Raw genomic sequence first — 14,723 nt, 5'->3', positions numbered from 1 at the left:
GTGATCTCAGATCAAGTACATGTGTCATCTCGGAAGGTTATCAGGTGAAATCTGAAATGTATATTATGACCAAATCACATGCACTGTTTTTGAGGGTAAGTTCATACGAATGTGCTATTAGTGTTGCGACAACAAACCTTATAGTATACGGTTCTTAATCATTTCATACTACTTAGTAAGTGCTCTGTGCAATGAAAGATTTTAATTTCCATTACGATTGACATTTTTCTTTTTTTAATGAATATTCTATTCAAGGATTGTACCCATTGTGTGGAATTAGAAGGCGGCACATGAACCAGAGGTGGACATATCCGAATATTTAATAGAATTGGACATCAGATTGCATTTGGAATACATTTTTATGTTGTAATGTTTTCAAATCACTCAAGTTGGTTCTGTTTGTCGATATGTAAATATGTTTGTTTGCATGGAAATGAAATTAGCTTGATTTAAACCATATACAAACAGGTTTTTTCAGCTTGATGGTGCGGTGGGCAAAGAGAAGTCCACGATTTCGAAGCAAATTAAAGAACAAACACGTTTGTTTTGGAGAAGTTTTTCGGCAGATGTTTTATTCACATTAGGTTTTTAGTTTTAAAATGTATCTGCTGTATTTGTGCTACAAAGTGATCACGTTTTTCTACACATCTGTTAGAGGCCCAGAAGGAAGAGAAGTATAAAGACTCAGACAACAAATGAAACGAAAGATGTCGCTTGCCAAATAGATTTCACAATGGAGCAACTACTATTTGAGGCACAGCGTGGTACAGTCAATAAGCAGACTCGTGATGCTTATGTCCAGTGGCCGGAAACTGAATGCAATCTCAATGGCGAACCATCCATGGACCATTGCTACCATGTGCCAACTCGACAAGATGAAACTGAATACAATGAAGATGCATTGTAATTGCTCGCAGACCCCTTGACACAATCTACACCCTCTAAAAATGTTCCACCCAAGAAACATTCCATGTTACCTGTTTGCCCAATTCATGTGCAAATATCACAACCTGAACTAACAGACTGAAGCTTCAATGCAATTGACTGAGGAATTTGCTAAAGATCCCGACTTCAGTTTGCCTAGTTTGGGGGAATTGTCCCCCACAGTCGAGACACAAAACACATTCATGCTGGACGAATGGCAATTAAAGGAGCAAAAATACATTGTATTCGACAGCTGTCTACTAGAGATTGTACAAATGCTGAAATCTGTCCATACATTAAAATGGAACATATGCAGGGAGCCATTGGTGAATGTGTCTTGTGTATTGCAAGGCACTAACCTGAAAATCCATGCCAGCTGTGTACATCTTCATAATACATTTTCATGCCTGCCGGAAATCTACTATGTTCAGCAGCTTTACTTTTCAGTGGGCCGACTTTCGGTAAGATCTACAGTTTGTCAATTTGTGGGAGTTGAGTTCATTACGAAAACACAGTACTACACATTTCGAAGGGAATTCTTATTCCCTGATATTAGACAAGCCTGGAAAATCGAACAGATGTCAATGGAAAGTACATTCTCTGGCAAACATTTAAGGCTGTCTGAATGTACATCTTCTATGGCCATGGAGAAACATGGTTTCATCAAATCCATCGAACATCTTGAATCCAGGGGAATGCAAGTAGACCTGATAGCCACTAACAGGCACGTTTCAATTGGCAAGGCCATGCAAGAGCAGTTACCACACATTCATCATCAAATTAATGTATGGCACTTTGCCAAATTAGTCAATAAAAAAATTACAGCTGCTGGAAAAAAAAAAGGTTCAGAAAATATTTTAAAGTGGTGTCAGTCTATCAGCAACAACAGCTAGAGACCAAGTATGAATACCAGGTCACACAGCCGCTCTCAAAAGGGCCCAGATCCGGGAATCGAGTTATGACGTTCAAAAAATGTAATTTTCATTAAGGTATCAAGAAGTGCTTCCAGGTTGATAAATAATAAAGTAGTCAGTTGATTTTCAGATTGTATTTTATCCAAAAGATAAAGCTGTCACTAATGTTTCCTTAGTGAGGGAGCATTAGCCGCAACCCATATATATTACAGACTAAAGCCAATGCATTTCGGAACATTTGTCCTTCTTCAGGGCCAGTCTAAACAGTTACACATTGACAACATAATGTACCAATACCAATATGACCATTTCATACAATAATAAGAATAATGTCAACATACCAGTCAGTAGAGAGTCCAAGGATATTCATAGAATGTAGAAAACAAAAATTGAAATACAACAATGATTGGATTAAGGTTAACCAAATTAAAAACAAAACTATATTGAAGGAGCTGAGATTACCTCAATGGTGTTGCACGAGTGCTAGCAAGCGTTGTCGCTGCCCACAGTGTGAATGGGGTGCAACGATGCGGCGTGCATCCGTAATGTTAACACAAGCGTGTTTAAAGGAGAAATCGATTTACAAAGAAAGATCGGGGTGAGTGGGCCTGCGTACCTGTCAGAAAGTTATACATCAGCAGATTGGAACAAAATAACAGCGAACACGTCGCGTACCTTTCTGCATCTGGAGCGGAGAAAAGCTCCAGCATGTGGTCGCAGGGCTGAGTTACACTGAGCCGTGTTAGGCGGTTGCCAGGACAACCTCTCGTTTATAGTACACGTGACCATCGAGCGCCATTAGGTGGCCGGTGCACCGGGATCGAAGTGTTTCGCAGGTGTCCGCCTGCATGATTACAAAAGTTAAACAATTTGTGGGCATGCTAAGGTCATGTACTATCTAAAAATCGAATTTAGCCCAAACTCAAAAAACTCAAAATCATTCATGGAAATAGAAAAAATACTCTAATGTATCAGAACATCGAGTTAGTACTACATAAAAAAGGTAATGTGACAAACAAAAATGTTTCAATACATCAGAAGTGAAATAAGCAAAGAAACAAGCAGACATAATGACAATTCCAACGGGATGCGCTATGTTGAAGGATAATGCGCAGCCATGGCTGGTACAATATTTTAAATGTACAGATGTACAGGTACATGCAATCACGAAGAGTCAACAATAATAACAAGTATAACATAACCTCATCACAGGTGGTGTCGCCCTAATGTGGCGGCACCTTGCAAAGTCCGGGAGATGAGACGAGGTTGATGTATGGGTCACATGGAATCGAAGTGGTGCAGAATATAGAGAATATATTAGTCAGTTTTGGTGTAAGCAAAACAGGAACAACAACAAACAACAAACAACATCCTAGGCGTGTGTATACAGGACATAAATTCAAACATAACAATGGTAATTTATCTCTTCGTTTAAACCATTAGGGACCAGACTGCAGAGTTTATCGATCCAAAATGTTACTCTACAATTCAGGCTTAAGCCTAAGTCTTCGTGAGGATTTTTTTTGGTTAAAACCTCTTACACCAGAAATTTAATCTGTGACAAGTTGTGATTATTCATGGCCCAATGTCGTGCCACGGCTGAGTTTGGATTGGAGTTTCGAATGCAGGACCGGTGTTCATTCCACCGGATTTTAGCAGCTCTGGTGGATTGGCCCACGTAGTATTTTCCACAGGGGCATTTGATGCTGTATATAGTGTTGGTGCTATCACGGGTACCAAACGTTTTCAGAAAAATCTTCTTGCCTGTCCGTGGATGAAAGATCACGTTTCCTTTAATTACAGAGTTGCAGTTAATGCAATGGAGGCAAGGGAATGTGCCCGTGCGTTGTGTGGACATTTTCGTAAAGGGTAATCTCGTCTGTACAAGTTCATCCCTGAGATTCCTACTTCTCTGAAAAGCAAATACTCGTGGTTCGCTGAATAGATCCTGTACTCTTGTATCGTTTTTGAAAACGCTCCAATGTTTTTTGATCGACTTCTTGATTTTATTGCTTTGAATTGAACATTTTGACACGTACACCGGTGATTTCAATTCTCTAACTGGTTTCTTTGAAGCAGAGAGTAAGGTGTCCCGATCAAGGCTATTGATTCTACTAGCAGCAAGGTCTAATTCTTCTTGGCGATAGCCTCGTTGAAGAAATTTTTCTTTCATTACAAGTTGTTGTGCAATGCAGTCTTCAGGGTCACTAATGATCCTCTTTACTCGTAGTAGTTGGCTAAACGGCAGATTCCTGAGAAGGCTGGGTTGGTGGAAGCTCAGCCGATGGAGCAGATTGTTGCGATCAGTAGGTTTCCGGAATAATGCTGTTATAGCTCATATCTTTCATTACTATTTGCACATTAAGAAAGGTAATCTTTTCTCATGATGATTCTCTGGTAAACTGTACTCGTGGATCGATACTATTGATGTATTCAAAGAACTCATCAAAACGTTGCTCTGTGCCTGTCCATACACCGAAAATATCATCGATATAACGGGTCCGCATGTGGATGTCCTTCTTCCATTCTTGTTTGGTCAGTATGTAATCCATCTCGTATTTAAACATAAAACAATTGGCGTATGTAGGTGCCATGGTGGCACCCATAGAGGTGCCTGAAGTTTGTAGGTAAAACTTGTTGCAATATTGGAAATAAGAATTTTCAGAAATAAATTGCAGCAAAGCCAGGATGAATTCTTTTTGTGCGAGCACATCTGGTGATTGCAGTAACAGCCATTCAACGGCTTCAATGCCGAGGTCGTGTGGAATGGAGGTATACAGACTGTTGACATCTATGGTGAACCTCAATTGATTTTCTTGTGGATTTGTGGAGTTAAGTTTCTGAAGAAAATGGGTTGTGTCTCTGGTGTAGGTTGAGGTTTTCTGTATAAGCGGTTGAAGGAAAAAAATCAATGTAGATACCCAAAGGTTGGTTGAGACTGTCCATCCCTGCGACTATAGGTCTGCCAGGGGGTTTCATAAGATCTTTGTGGATTTTTGGAAGTGTATAGAAGTTAGGAACTCGTGGATGGTCATTAAGGAGAATCTTGTGTGTGTGTTCATTAATCCATTCGAGTTCTAACGCTTTATCAAGCAAGATGACCAAGTTGTCCCTGATAGAGATGGTGGGAATCATGGTCTAATCGAGAGTATGTGGTGGTGTTTGTTTGTTTGTTGTTCCTATTTTGCTTATACCAAAACTGACCAATATATTCTGCACCACTTGGATTCCATGTGACCCATACATCAACCTCGTCTCATCTCCCGGACCTTGGTCTGGGACCCAAGGTGCCGCCACATTAGGGCGACACCACCTGTGACGAGGTTATGTTATACTTGTTATTATTGTTGACTCTTCGTGATTGCATGTACCAGTACATCTGTAAATTTAAAATATTGTACCAGCCATAGCTGCGCATTATTCTTCAACATAGCGCATCCCGTTAGAATTGTCATTATGTCTGCTTGTTTGTTTGCTTATTTCACTTCTGATGTATTGAAACAATTTTGTTTGTTACATTACCTTTTTTATATAGTACTAACTCGATGTTCTGATACATTAGAGTATTTTTTCTATTTCCATGAATGATTTTGAGTTTTTTGAGTTTGGGCTAAATTCGATTTTTAGATAGTACATGACCTTAGCATACCCACAAATTTTTTAACTTTTGTAATCATGCAGGCGGACACCTGCAAAACACTTCGATCCGCGAGCACCGGCCACCTAATGGCGCTCGATGGTCAAGTGTACTATAAACGAGAGGTTGTCCTGGCAACCATCTAACACGGCTCAGTGTAACTCAGCTCTGCGACCACACGCTGGAGCTTTTCTCTGCTCCAGATGCAGAAAGGTACACGACGAGTTCGCTGTTATCTCCTCTAAACACGCTTGTGTTAACATTACAGATGCACGCCGCATCGTTGCACCCCATTCACACTGTGGGCAGCGACAACGCTTGCTAGCACTCATGCAACACCATTGAGGTAATCTCAGTTCCTTCAATATAGTTTTGTTTTTAATTTGGTTACCCTTAATCCACTCATTGTTGTATTTCAATTTTTGTTTTCTACATTCTATGAATATCCTTAGACTCTCTACTGACTGGTATGTTGACATTCTTATTATTGTATGAAATGGTCGTATTGGTACATTATGTTGTCAATGTGTAACTGTTTAGACTGGCCCTGAAGAAGGACAAATGTTCCGAAATGCATTGGCTTTAGTCTGTAATATATATGGGTTACGGCTAATGCTCCCTCACTAAGGAAACATTAGTGACAGCTTTATCTTTTGGATAAAATACAATCTGAAAATCAACTGACTACTTTATTATTATTTATCAACCTGGAAGCACTTCTTGATGCTTTAATGAAAATTACATTTTTTGAACTTCATAACTCGATGCCCGGATCTGGGCCCTTTTGAGAGCGGCTGTGTGACCTGGTATTCATACTTGGTCTCTAGCTGCTGTTGTACTTTGAAGTCCGGGTGTCTCCAGACTTGTCGCAGCCAGCTCCATTTGAACAACAATTAGTACATTTCTTTACTTCTACATCGACTTGGATATGTAAAAGATGTCTAACCAGCGGTGCCCACTCACTTCCCTGTTTGTCAGTCTATCAGCAACCATCTTTGGTAGAGCTCCAAAACCTGTGCTGGATCTGTAGAAATTATACTTATAAATGGCGTTCATTGATGCACCATTGTTCCAACGTACACTCATGGACAGAAAACCAAAATTTCCACGAATGTGCACATGGACCTTTATCGAAAGAGCAGGAACGCAAGTAGTAGTGGTTGGTGCCATGTTCCCCTTCACACAAAGCACTTGAGAAGATCGTGTACGATAAAATGCTTTTAAGAGACCTGAAGGGACTCTCAGAATTCTGCTATACCAGAGATTTGGAGGTGTTCCATAATATGTGCCTAAATTACAGGCTGAAAATGTTGCATTTCGGCATAGACGGTATGGAGGCCAGAACAAGACTAGCTGTACTCGTGCACAACGAGAACGTTGGGAGGGAACAAGCCAAAACTGCAGGAACCTTCGGGATGCTTCGTTACCTAATGGTCTTTACAAAACGAGGCAAACAATGGGTGGCCAAGCAGATCTATCAGGAAATGGAATTTGAATTTGGGAAAGATTTGACATTGAATGTGTTGGCCATGCATACTCATGGAATCAATCCTGATTTTGTTCCTAGGACACATACAATGCCACAAAACATTGCAAACGAGCCCTGTCCACCTACAGCGGAACTTGTTGAAAGGTTGACTTCCAGATTTAAATGATTTGTAGCGGTCGTCATAATCTGATCACAATAACATTTTCGATATGTTTCCCAATGTTTGGATATTGTACATAAACAATCGAATGCTATTACACTCGCAATTTTAATGCTATGAAAAATATATTTAACTATTCAGATTTAATCAGGTGTATGATTCATTAATGTATATCTTTTACCTTCCCTTCATTTATATTACTGGTCCTTGATCGTTAAGACACATGTCTGTGGTTGCTATTGGTACTATATTTCAGAAGATAATTGCCTTACACATCGGTGCTGCCCTGCCCATTTGGGTGGCAGAAATACTGATATGCAAATGGATATTTTCCATCAGTCAAAGAGGCTTGGTGTCTGTCAAACCCTCTGCTAGACCCAAACCACATACACACATGCAGTGCATGGCACTGGCGTTGAAGGCCTATGGTGGGTAAGATTTTCATAGTAATGATAAATCGCCTGACCTGTATCAACCCCATAACTTCCAGAACTTTTGGCTTTACTGTTGTATTCTGTTTTCTTACAACTCGGTGAGTGGGAACCTTTTTACACACAGAGTATTTTATTTTTTTATGGGTGTGATTTTTTGGGCTCTCCATAGTGTCCATATTGTCTTTTTAAATGTATCCTTTTTGGCAATAAGTGCCTGTTGCTAGATTGCCCTAAGTGCACCACCTTTAACTTTTGATGGCTAACCATGACAGAACTACAGTTCCCGAAGGGTATAAAGTATCTTTTGATCCCTTTTGGTGATTGTATCCCTTTCTCATTTTAAATAAACGTAACATTTAAGTGACACAGACAAACTTACCATTAATGGCAGGTGGGAGGAATTTGTTGAACAATTCAAATGATGTGAAAGGCCCACCAAGACTTCACTAGAGGATTTAAACTGTCCTCACATCACAGGAAATCATGCTCCCACCTTTCTGCTAAGTATATACAAGGTCAGTTACCTTTGAAATGTTATGATATTCTCGAAAGTATATACAAGGTTATTTTGCTCGCCTGTGAATTGGTTGTGCCTCTTCCACAAAAGTAATGTTGTTGGTTTGAGTTTATTATTCTTGTAAGGATAATTGTATAACTGGGTTTTGCTTCCCCTGACATGCTGTTAGCCTGTGCAGATAAAGCCTGCCTTGGGTTTAGCCGACATAACTTTGGGTCATTCATACAGTGTAACACTGGGTTTTGCTTTGCATGGTCTGTTTTATACAGACACAAAAAAAAGAGTCTTAGATAACACCAGCCTTTCAGTTGATTGGAGTATCCGTTTTACTTACCTCGAGTGTAACTGTGTTATCCAAAACTAAGCTGAAGTAATTGCTTCTCCTAGTCTGTGAACCAAAAAGCAACTGTAATCTATTACACCCCATGGTCCAACTCCCCTAGAATGACTGTTAGCCAGATTAAAAGTTATAGGTTTACACTGTGCCTATTATATGGGTATCACTAGATCAGAAAAATGTATTGTCCAGTTTATTACACTGTGTGATTTCTTGCTGAGCATTACAGTACAATGGATAGGGTCTACTATCCATGGTATTACCGAAATGATATGATCGAGGCAGGGAGGCTGTTCCAGAGTGAGGCTCCAGCCGAAGAAAGATCAACCACCAACTCGTTGCTTGGATAAGCGACTGACACTGAGGGAGTTGTGGGTGGAGGAGTGAAATGCTTGTGAAAGAAGAATAAAAACACTGTCCTAGCAGCCTCCCTGTAGCAGACGCAATAAGTCCTTACAATAATGTATCTGTTTTATATATGTACGAGGTGGCGGTACGTCCTGTCGACAATAAGTGTGATGAAAGGGCAATTGAAAGGGTTAAAAAGCATGTCCTTGCAGACAAAAACGATCCCATGGCTCCATTTGGCTACATGGATCAAGACCTTGCATCACTAGATTGTTTTGAACCACCACAACCAATACCTTAGACGCATGGATATCCCATAAGGGTATTCGATGTTGGCTGGGTTAGCCTGCGCTCCACAGCTATTCTCAGCTTTTGAAAACTGATCTACCGCCAAGAGCACGTCCTACTCAAATAGTGGGAACCAGTTCTTCATCGCCTCAGGGCCCTTCCTGACTTGCTATGGCCTTCCCAAGAAGAACCGCTTTTTGCTGCACTGGCACGATTTTGCGCTTTCACACACTATTGCAATGCTGAGCACAAGGCTACCCACTTCTTAGGGAAGCACTAGAAGGTTAGGGAACGACTCAGAAAAAGTGTCTAATGCTCATCCTTGCTTACCCTATGCACTCACACGGCCGAATGGCACAAAACCTATTCGGAGCATGAATGCAACTTCCTTGGTATGGGTACGCAATGTCACCTGTCTTGTATGAACGTAGACAGGGCTGCCACAATTGCAATAGATGGTCTGAATGGACATGCATGAATTATAGTAGGGCGCGTGCAATTGAAGGCTGTACCCTGTTACGCTCACAACAGCATGAATACAACCCTCTAGGGAAAGAAGCCAAGAGATAGCTTTCAGGGTTTAACAAGGTTTAATTGTACATATTTCTAAAAATATCAGTAAATGTGCCTGCTGTTCGAGAATGTTGAGACTCCAGAATTAATGTTGTTGCCTTTTGAGAGGCCATATCGTCAGTAATGACATCACATATAGGGTGATAGGCTGCACTAGTGATATGTAAAACAGTATTCATGATCGTGCTCCATTGGTGGACGCCAGCCTACAATTCGTTTATTTTTCAGGCGTACTTCAAATTCCACGTGGGTCAGCTTGCCTCATCTCTCCATGGAGTGAAGGTCATGTCGTGGGCTGATGCTCGTGGGAATGGAAAAAATGAATCAACTCACACTGACGCGTCTTGTCCGGTCTGTTTTATTATTGTGGCATTCTTTCACAAAATTGAAACCTACCCGTCTCTGGCTTCAATCACTGAAAACAAGCTGCTATTGTTATTTGGCCTGGAGCGAAAGTCAGCAACCGCTAGGCTAGAAGGTCACATGGTATTGAATTCTGCAAAAATGCTAACATTTATTATATTGAAAGTGGGTACTGGAAAATGTAGTTTCAATTTCTGCAATCTGTTGTTCAGAGCAGACACTGTGCGTTACACCGAGAATGGAACGGCATTTGTGCTGTATGGATATTGAATAATTCAGAGTCGTGCGAATGTGCAATTTAACGAAAATAATGGCCGCAATACGTCATGTTGAATTATATTTATACCATGCCATATTTTTAAAAAACCAAGTGCGTAACTCGCAGTTTGTTTATAAGTCTAGTAATAATTATTTGTGTATAATTTAAAATGAGTGAATAGAGGTTTGATTTGGGCGGTATTGCTTACTGGCCTTGATATGGGTTGTTAGCTGGAGCATATTGTGACTATTATTCATCGATGACCCGCAATCACAACCTGTATTGAGGGTAGTGATATCTAAACCACTTAGTCCCGGGGAACATCCAGGTGTGCTATAAATGTTGCATTACTGTGCACCATAAAGTTGTTGTGGGGTGGCAGTGCTGGGGGCTGAACATTTTCAGAGGGAACTTGGTTTGCTTTTTGATCAATAATATTCCCAGTTCCGTTATAATGCCATCTTGTCTGTGTTCCCAATATCCGTCAGGTTCTCCATCCCACTGGGAGCTATACCTACTTCACAGCGCTAACTTTTCGTGCACATCATGGTCTTAAATGCTCCCCCATGTTGTCATGTGTGTGTTCATTATATGTGGTTTGTGTTTATGATTGGGTTCACCCGGTGCAGAATTATAGGGTAAATGGATACATTTGAATAAAGAATAGCTACTAAAATATATTTTTATTTTGTTATCTACACAGATATATTATACCGTTCTGCGGATGCCAAAGTTTCCAGCTACCGTTGGATGGATTCTTCAATCAACAATGGCAGATACGCCTAAACTGAGCCTATTGCATTGCTGTCATGTGGGACGACAGACAGGGACCAATCGGCCCTTTGTAGCAAGATGGGGATGTGAAAACGTTGCGATTGAAAGTGCATAGAACCCATATCTTCTCACAAAAAGAACACTGTGTGCGTCATTAGAAAGTTTAGCTGGTGTAACATAAGGACACCAGCAAACAATTGGAATACTGCGATTAATCGATCGTTGATAGCAATCAGCGTATCATGAGGAAGTTATAAACAAGATTTGAAGCATGCAATGTTTTCTAGCTATAACTTGTATGGCAAAAACAGAGTTCATTTTGTGGACTTAATATAGTTTTGGGAGCGTTCTTTTTATTTATCAAACACTTGCTACATTGCAGACTAATGATGTTTTCTTTAAAAATATTGTTTTCCTATCAGGGGATGTGTGTGTTTATCTTCCTGGTTCTGCGTTAACTGACGTTATGGCTTGGGTGATGACTGGGCGTGTTTGGCTAAGCTGGCCACTAACGTCATGAAAATAGATGGAGCATATTGTTTGGACTAGTGAAGTCAGCTCCAGGGGCGGGTGATCTGTATTCTTGCCGCAAGCGCACCTGAAGTTAGTGCGATGCCTCGAAGGATAAGATTAGCGCAAGATGGACGCTCCCAACCCGTAGTTTTCGTATGTGTAAAAGTAAGTTCAGATGCATAGGAAAATGTTTTAAGATCCATTACAGTATGCTTAAAAATACATGCCCGAACGAATGGGCGAACTTCCACTTTAAGTGTTAAACCCTTTCTTTATGTGGCAGGCATAATACATGGTGTACAGTTATACCATGAATGTTATTAGTTTATTTAAAGTGCTATGATTTAAGTTCACAATATTCATCAACACAAACATAAATTAAAACAAAGCGCAGGAAGCCTTAGCTCGTAGAAAAGAAATCATCATTAAATATCTAATTGAGGATAAAGTCAAAGAGGTTTGATTGCCACTTAAAATCTTATGCAATAATTCATTTGAATATAGGTGGTAATGTGTACTAGAGGGTTGGGCATTACTATGACTAATGCACGGCATACTGGGTCCTGAATACGACTCTTCAAATGTGTTATGCTAATGGCTAGGGTTACTTTGCCCACTGCTCCCACCACCTTTAGTCCTATATGTGTGATGCCTAAAACCAGTTAAGGGGCTGACACTGTTTAGGAGCGTGTAGGGTCTTGGTAGTCAACGTTTTTAGACATGCGCTTTGTTCCTATGTGGTATGTGTAACCCAAAGTAGATATTTGACAAAATAAACCTTCTATGTGTGATTTTATTAAAGTGAACATTTTTCAGTATGCCAGTGTAATGTGTTACCTGTAGGTAACTATTCTGAATAACTCTGTTTCGCTATCAGCCTTCTTTGCACTCTTTGTGGTAAGCCTGAGTGCTCTGCCAAAGCTACGCTAATAGGAAGGCTAGGAGGAGAGGCAGTAAAATCCTCATGTTGAAATAATGTGGCCACAGACCCAACCCTCTACTTAAAACCATCAATCCCCAATGCAAGGAATCAACCTATTAAATACCAAACTTCTTATTTTCAGTTCTTGTCATGTTACACTTTACAAAGTATTGTCTATTTGATACAATTCTGCATCCCCTCAATACACCCATCCATCAAACCTGACAGGCATTGTTGAACCAGTTTTTGTTGCAGTAGTGAAAATCTCCCAATTACCTCTGTGCAGTTTTGGAGTATTTAGGATGTTTAATTTCAGGTGACATTTCGCTTTGATCCCTTTTATCACTTCCCTTTTCTTTAAGTTTCACCTTTCACAGAAAAATAAATGTTCATATCAGTTACAAAATCATACAAAGATTACTTCTGTTAAGACATCTTATTAAATGCTTACCACGTAACATGAAATCCCAAAACAGTGCTGTTTGATACACCCAAAAGACTCCTAAAATTTGTTTGACGGAACTATGTTAATGAAGGACATAGGGCTTTATTAATGGCTAAACTATTAAGGAGCTGTGTTCTAGTTGCCATACAAGAGTAATTATATGAGGAAGTTAGTGCCTGCTGCAAGGTTCATTCTGTCTATTACCTTTTCAAAATAACACATCACAATACTACAACCCGCTAGGCAGCACAAATGTTCAAACTAATGGTTCTGGATGCTCCAATATGCTCGAATGAGCCCACAACTTGAATTCTTTAATCACAATCAAAATCATTACCAACTATCAATTACTGCAATAAAACCCCACTAGGCAGAACCCTGAAAAAATTGAATAATGAATTGCTTTTGCTTTTTTATTTCCAATACTGCTACTTATGAGAAACCCGAGGGTATCCTCACACCTACTCCCCTTGGACTCTCTGCTCAGGTGGCCAGGGAAAAGCCATTCTTTTGGATCCTGACCCTGGGGTTGGAGATGCGAGGGTGGATAACCTGGGTGGAGGTCGTTGGGGTTTGGGGAGAGGATATACGCAGGTGAGACATGGTAGCCCCCCCCATTTCTAGTAAGAAAGTTTAAGTTACTTACCTGTAATTATTTTTCTCCAGCATGGGTCTGGCATGGATTCACACGCTCATGAATATTCCCAGTCAGGCTGCGAAACCTTGTTAAAAGAAAAACAGTTTCACTTTCACTTTAACCCATTAAGTACCATGGGTATTTCCCCCCAGTGCCAAGGCCTTTTTTGGTGATTTCCGTATGTGGCCATTCAATGGCTTGTAACCTTTTTGTTACATGAGATATCTCGGCCAAATTTGGCTCCTTTTTTCCCCCACATGTAGGCGGTCGTAACGCCACCCAGGAATCCTAGGTTGCTGTAGGGGGGTGAGAGAAAATAAGCAAAAAGGGTGAAAATGTTGGTTTTTTTCAAGAAAAGCCAATAAACGATGTACAAAGAAGCCTGTGGTTTTTTTCCTTGTAAGAGCTAGGAACAAATGGTTTGCTGTGCTGAATTCCCCAATTTCCTGGCTTTCAAGAACAGGTTGAGTGGAAACGAAAAAAAAATATTTTGATGTGGTTATCAACTGTTTTGTGAGAGGTAGGCGATTTTGGCCAATTGGACATGCAGTGACGGAATGGAAGAAAATGGTAGGAAAGGCGAATTGGAGGACAGAAAGACATATTTCTGAAAAGTAGACAAAATTCCAAGTTTAGGAAGGGGTGATTTGCGTAGGTCAGGCAACAACTAAGTAGGGGAAAATGCCAGAGATTGGGGGAAAAGCGGGAAAATGACCGAAAAAAAAGGTATGTGGTGGACATGGCTGGCTTGGTACGGCAATGGCTTCTATGAATTTTGAGAAAAGCAATTCTCTGCTACATTCCCCCGACTCTTGCAGTTAGGAAAGCGCACATTTTTTGTAGTGTTTTACAAAAAAAGCAATACCACAAGCCAAACACTGAGCCATGGTACACAGGAGTGTTATGCTTACGTCCTGAACAGACGCACTTAGCATGCGTAAATCAGGAAAACCAATGTGGTGAGTAACGGCAAGCATACTTTTTTTGAAAGAGCACAGGCAGTCCTTTTCAAGGATAGGTGACTTGTGCAGGTTACAAAAGTGTATGGGGCCTAAAGCAGCGACTAAATGTAGGGCACATTTGGGAAAAGAAAGTGTTGTGTGACAAAGGGCACCAGCAAATGGGTCAAAACGTTATGAAAACCACACAAACACAACAAATGTTATACCTTCCCGCGTTCCCACAGGTG

At 40.5% G+C, this 14,723-nt stretch overlaps 1 protein-coding gene across 2 annotated transcripts in view; it reads right to left on the bottom strand.

The window, feature by feature from the left end:
* The window catches only part of RBM6 (RNA binding motif protein 6), a 1,836,548-nt gene that overhangs the window by 201,672 nt on the left and 1,620,153 nt on the right, over positions 1-14,723 (bottom strand). For both annotated transcript variants that reach the window (XM_069644148.1, XM_069644149.1), the window contains exon 21: positions 12,729-12,820. In XM_069644148.1, coding sequence (XP_069500249.1) covers positions 12,729-12,820 — 92 coding nt within the window. The remainder of the gene's footprint in view (positions 1-12,728; positions 12,821-14,723) is intronic.

This window comes from Ambystoma mexicanum, chromosome 2p, assembly GCF_040938575.1.
Source record: "Ambystoma mexicanum isolate Mex_15411 chromosome 2p, UKY_AmexF1_1, whole genome shotgun sequence".
NCBI lineage: Eukaryota > Metazoa > Chordata > Amphibia > Caudata > Ambystomatidae > Ambystoma > Ambystoma mexicanum.
Note: the sequence above shows the minus strand (reverse complement) of the source record. Positions and strands in the feature narration are given on the sequence as shown.